We start from the raw sequence: 5,957 nt of genomic DNA on the forward strand, positions 1-5,957 counted from the left end.
GGATGGGCTCCAGCACCCCCGTGACCCTACTGAGGATAAGCAGTGCAGATAATGGATGGAGGAATGAGTGTGTGAATGGTTGTCTGTCTCTCTGTGCCCTGCAAGTGGCTAGCAACCAGTTCAGGGTGTCCCCTGCCCACTGCCCGAAGATAACTGGGATGGGCTCCAGCACCCCCGTAACCCTACTGAGGATAAGCGGTGCAGATAATGGATGGAGGAATGAGTGTGTGAATGGTTGTCTGTCTCTCTGTGCCCTGCAACTGGCTAGCAACCAGTTCAGGGTGTCCCCTGGCCACTGCCCGAAGATAGCTGGGATGGGCTCCAGCACCCCCGTGAACCTACTGAGGATAAGCGGTGCAGATAATGGATGGAGGAATCAGTGCGTGAATGGTTGTCTGTCTCTCTGTGCCCTGCAACTGCCTAGCAACTAGTTCAGGGTGTCCCCTGCCCACTGCCCGAAGATAGCTGGGATGGGCTCCAGCACCCCCGCGACCCTAGTGAGGATAAGCGGTGCAGATAATGGATGGAGGAATGAGTGCGTGAATGGTTGTCTGTCTCTCTGTGCCCTGCAGCTCGCTAGCAACCAGTTCAGGGTGTCCCCTGCCCACTGCCCGAAGATAGCTGGGATGGGCTCCAGCACCCCCGTGACCCTACTGAGGATAAGCAGTGCAGATAATGGATGGAGGAATGAGTGCGTGAATGGTTGTCTGTCTCTCTGTGCCCTGCAACTGGCTAGCAACTAGTTCAGGGTGTCCCCTGCCCACTGCCCGAAGATAGCTGGGATGGGCTCCAGCACCCCCGTGACCCTAGTGAGGATAAGCGGTGCAGATAATGGATGGAGGAATGAGTGTGTGAATGGTTGTCTGTCTCTCTGTGCCCTGCAAGTGGCTAGCAACCAGTTCAGGGTGTCCCCTGCCCACTGCCCGAAGATAGCTGGGATGGGCTCCAGCACCCCCGTGACCCTAATGAGGATAAGCGTTCCAGATAATGGATGGATGACCGAGTGCGTGATTGGTTGTCTGTCTCTCTGTGTCCTGCAACTGGCTAGCAACCAGTTCTGTGTCCCCTGCCCACTGCCCGAAGATAGCTGGGATGGGCTCCAGCACCCCCGTGACCCTACTGAGGATAAGCGGTGCAGATAATGAACGAAAGTATGCCAGGCTGACTAAATCTCGTCCACTTTCTAAAAAATGTGGACACCGCCGTCCTTATTTCTGTTCGTAAACGTAAAAGACAAAGTCAGGAGGGAAAACACACGAGTGGAAAAGTGTCGGGCGGGTGTGAAGGTCTCCCACAGTTGCCGTAGCAACACACAATTCGAGTTTCTAAATTCTTCCGTGGTTAAAAATCAAGAACTTTGTGTCCTTTTTTTTTTTTTCCAGCCAGAGTGAATCCAGCTGGACTCCCGGTTCAGAAACGGTGTCGTGCGTGACGAGCCAACAGACAACTCCAGACAGAATGCGTTGTGCAAGAAAAAGGAGAAGGAAGAGGAGTGTCCTCCACGGGGGGAAAGCCCAGCGTCCGTGATGAGAAGCAGATGTGAGGGACGTCCACCGTCTTGAGGTTTTTTTCGCTCCCGATAAACGCCGAAGAGAGCGGAATCGTTGTGGGCCTGGTGGAAAAATTTGGCCGGCTTCCAGGGGTCTGCCGCCCCAGTGCATGATGGGAAACGAGGTGCCCCGTCTCATGTCCGCCGAGGACAAGCGAGTTTATTGTCTGCGGGGAGCAAACGTCAGGGTTATGGAATGGACCCGGGGTTGATGCGGTCCACATGCGTTTGTTGATCTGTTGGGACTCGTGCGGTCTGTCGACAAAGGCAGGAAGTGTCCTCAATCAGGGGCTCCTCTGATTGGTCCGTCTGCTTTTCGTTGGTGCTTGAGCAGATCGAGGAAAGTATGGAGTTACCCATAAGCCCTGGGAGCATCTGGTCCCAAAGACTCTCCCTGTTGTACACTTTCCCTTCCACTCCAGGCTCAAAACCAATGTTCCCTGTCATTTTCCTTACGGGTCTGAGCGTTCACACAAAGCCGGTGAGCAACGCTTGAAACAACAGTGAGCAACGGCAATCCCAAGTGTGGCAACTAAGTCATGATCAAACATGTTCAAAACTTGACATCGAGTTACATTTTGCTTCCGGCAATGAAAATACTCCGATTTCCATTTGTCATGGAAGCGGCAGCCCTCACAGTCAACTTTCCTTTTTTTAATTAACAGTCGTCATGTCAGAAACGGGCTTAACTAAATATCTCACAGAAAGCCAAGTGCAAGGTAGATAGATAGAGAGATAGCTAGATACTTGATTCATCCCCGTAGGGAAATTCACACTTGCAGCAGTATCCTTGTCTTGAAAAAATAAGTAATAAAATAAAACGAAATGAAATGAAATGAAACGATCTGCATTTCTATAGCGCTTTTCAAACCAAGACTTCCCAAAGCGCTTTACAATGTGCTCCACATTTCCCAATAGCGGCCTTGCAGCCATGTAAGGCGCTAACCTGCTTATTGGGGGCATTAGGGGTTCAGTGTCTTACCCAAGGACACTTCCACATGTTAGACGGAGGAGCCGGGATTCGAACTGCGATCTCTTGATCCCAAGACGAGCGCTCTACCTCCTGAGCCACTGCCGCCCCAAACACATTTTCCCAATAGCGACCGTGCAGCCATGTAAGGCGCTAACCTATTTATTGGGGGCTTAGGGGTTCAGTGTCTTACCCAAGGACACTTCGACATGTAACACGGTCGAGCCGGGATTCAAACTGCGATCTCTTGATCCCAAGACGAGCGCTCTACCTCCTGAGCCACTGCCGCCCCAGAACACATTTTCCCAATAGCGGCCGTGCAGCCATGTAAGGCGCTAACCTGCTTATTGGGGGTATTCGGGGTTCAGTGTCTTACCCAGGGACACTTCGACATGTAAGACGGAGGAGCCGGGATTCGAACTGCGATCTCTTGATCCCAAGACGAGCGCTCTACCTCCTGAGCCACTGCCGCCCCAAACACATTTCCCCAATAGCGACCGTGCAGCCATGTAAGGCGCTAACCTGCTTATTGGGGGTATTCGGGGTTCAGTGTCTTACCCAAGGACACTTCGACATGTAACACGGAGAAGTCGGGATTCAAACTGCGATCTCTTGATCCCAAGACGAGCGCTCTACCTCCTGAGCCACTGCCGCCCCAGTTTCAATCATCAGTCTAATTACATCTTTTATACGTTTATCAATCTATATATTCTTTTATTGTGAAGTTGTGCTCATGTCTGTGTGTGTTCCTTTTCCTGTTTTGACGAATAATAAACCATGCCTACGGAGTGGTAGTTCCTGTTCGCCGAGAGACACAGCTAGGTGGGCATGGCACAGCAGCTACCACGAAGTAGTTTTAACACCGTGCAGCCATGTAAGGCGCGAACCTGCTTATTGGGGATATTCGGGGTTCAGTGTCTTGCCCAAGGACACTTCGACATGTAACACGGAGGAGCCGGGATTCGAACTGCGATCTCTTGATCCCAAGACGAGCGCTCTACCTCCTGAGCCACTGCCGCCCAAAACATATTTTCCCGATAGCGGCCGTGCAGCCATGTAAGGCGCGAACCTGCTTATTGAGGGTATTCGGGGTTCAGTGTCTTACCCAAGGACACTTCGAAATGTAACACGGAGGAGCCGGGATTCGAACTGCAATCTCTTGATTCCAAGACGAGCGCTCTACCTCCTGAGCCACTGCCGCCCAAAACACATTTTCCCAATAGCGGCCGTGCAGCCATGTAAGGCGCTAACCTGCTTATTGGGGGTATTCGGGGTTCAGTGTCTGACCCAGGGACACTTCAACATGTAACACGGAGGAGCCGGGATTCGAACTGCGATCTCTTGATCCCAAGACGAGCGCTCTACCTCCTGAGCCAAAAATGTTTCCCTTTTGAATGAATTGACTCATGTACTATTGCAAAGGTTGTACGGCCTACAAACGTCATTTGTTTTTACAATTCTTTCACAAGATTTTCATTTTTTTTTCCTGGTATCTTTTTTCGCATAAAATTAACATTTTGGGGGGCTTATTGAGTCGGTTGCAAGATACAGAACTGTATTTAATCATATTTTTTAGTGGAAGTACAATGTTGGCAACAAGATTGACTTGGTCTCATTGGAAATATTTCGAATGCAACACAAACTTTTTCTTCTTTTTTTTTTAAATTCCTTTACAAAAATCTCATTGTGTTTATTTTTTCCGAGCTGTTACTTTTTTCTTTTTGTTCTCTATTTACTTTTTTTTCCTTTGTTTTTTTTCTTTTTTTTTCTGGCTTTTTTTTTCTGAATTTTTTCTTCTTTTTTTCTCTTCCTTTTGTTTCTTTTTTCCTCAGCTTTTCATTACTTTTTCATTTTGGTGTTTTTTTCTTTTTTGTTCTATTCCCCCCTTCCTTTAAGTCATTTTGTGCACGATTTTACAGAATATTTGATCATGTTGGGATGAAAGAAGCAAAAACAACCTGAAGAGCCGTTTGGGACCCGAAAGAGCCGATTCCTTTTAGTGAGCCGAGCCGAAGAAGCCGGTTCTCGAAAAACTTTCAAAACTCCCACACGCAGTTTAGAGGGAACATTGCGCTGGCTAGATTTTCTTGTGCGCTGAGAATGTGCAAGCGCGCAGTTTAGAGGGAACACTGCTTTGTTTTGACCCGAGTCTCCTCCCTCTCAACACGCGGACGAAAAAAATCAGCACTTACGAAACAAAAGGGCGAAAGAAAAACTATCTTTAGACTCACCATGGCTGAGACTGCAGTCCAAGTCAGTCCACTGCTCCTTTCCTGGACTGGCTTCCTCCCGGCATCTCTGCAGCGTCCTGGAACCCTTAAGACCGCATAGTGGAGAGTCTGGTCTCGGACTGCTTGCGTTTCCCAGCCTGGAAATGTAGGAGTTGCATGGTCCACACTCCCAGAAAATTCCCATTACCACTCCTCCATCTCCTCCCCTTCCCCCGTTCAGCCAACAAGAGAGCCACAGTCTGACTGTACACTCAAACTTTCCGTTCTTAGCCCTAGAGGGAGCTCAACTTTTTTTTGCAAAGGCGCTTTTATGACATACTTGAGAGACAGCGTTACTTTAACTGGATTACTTTCAATGACTTTTGGATGACTCTAATACCAAATATGCTAATAAAAGACAAAAGAAACTAAATAGGAATAAAATGACTCCATTTTGTGCAGGCTTGGGGAGTAACGGAACACATGGAACGGCAAAAATGATGTTGCCGGAGATCAAAGAGATTAAAGCCAGGAGAGAAAGCTTACCACATGTTGTGAGTCATCATTTTATTCCTATTTAGTTTCTTTTGTCTTTTATTAGCATATTTGGTATTGGAGTAATCCAAAAGTCATTGAAAGTAATCACGTTAAAGTACTCCACCCAACCCTGGTGGCATTTTATGTTCGTTTTGCCGGAGATCAAAGCCAGGAGAGAAAGCTTACCACGTGTTGTGAGTCATCATTTTGTTCATATTTAGTTTATTTTGTCTTTTATTAGTTTATTTGGTATTGGAGTAATCCAAAAGTCATTGAAAGTAATCCAGTTAAAGTTACCCTACCCAACCCTGGTCGCATTTTATGTTCGTTTTACCGGAGATCAGAGAGATCAAAGCCAGGAGAGAAAGCTTACCACGTGTTGTGAGTCATCATTTTATTCCTATTTAGTTTCTTTTGTCTTTTATTAGCATATTTGGTATTGGAGTCATCCAAAAGTCATTGAAAGTAATCCAGTTAAAGTAACCCTACCCGACCCTGTTGAGAGAGGAGGTCGGGCAAGTTGGACAGCTCTGATTTGTATGATTGACAGTACCTTTGGGGTCCACAGTTGGCCTTTGAGTTTTACAGAAACGAGTTGAAGAGAAACACAAGCAATGAAAAACAGTTAAGACAAGTCAATTCATGTGTATTTGTGACGCCCTTCATCACAAAGAGTCTCAAAGGGCTGCAC

At 47.7% G+C, this 5,957-nt stretch overlaps 1 protein-coding gene across 2 annotated transcripts in view; it reads right to left on the reverse strand.

The window, feature by feature from the left end:
• arhgef40 (Rho guanine nucleotide exchange factor 40) overlaps positions 1-4,876 on the reverse strand; it is a 47,535-nt gene extending 42,659 nt beyond the window's left edge. For both annotated transcript variants that reach the window (XM_088348197.1, XM_088348196.1), the window contains exon 1: positions 4,751-4,876. In XM_088348197.1, coding sequence (XP_088204323.1) covers positions 4,751-4,753 — 3 coding nt within the window. In that variant the 5' untranslated portion in view covers positions 4,754-4,876. The remainder of the gene's footprint in view (positions 1-4,750) is intronic.
• Between the last annotated feature and the right edge of the window lie 1,081 nt (positions 4,877-5,957).

Source organism: Urocampus carinirostris, chromosome 11, assembly GCF_059441175.1.
Source record: "Urocampus carinirostris isolate Australia breed hairy pipefish chromosome 11, RoL_Ucar_1.0, whole genome shotgun sequence".
In the NCBI taxonomy this organism is placed as follows: domain Eukaryota; kingdom Metazoa; phylum Chordata; class Actinopteri; order Syngnathiformes; family Syngnathidae; genus Urocampus; species Urocampus carinirostris.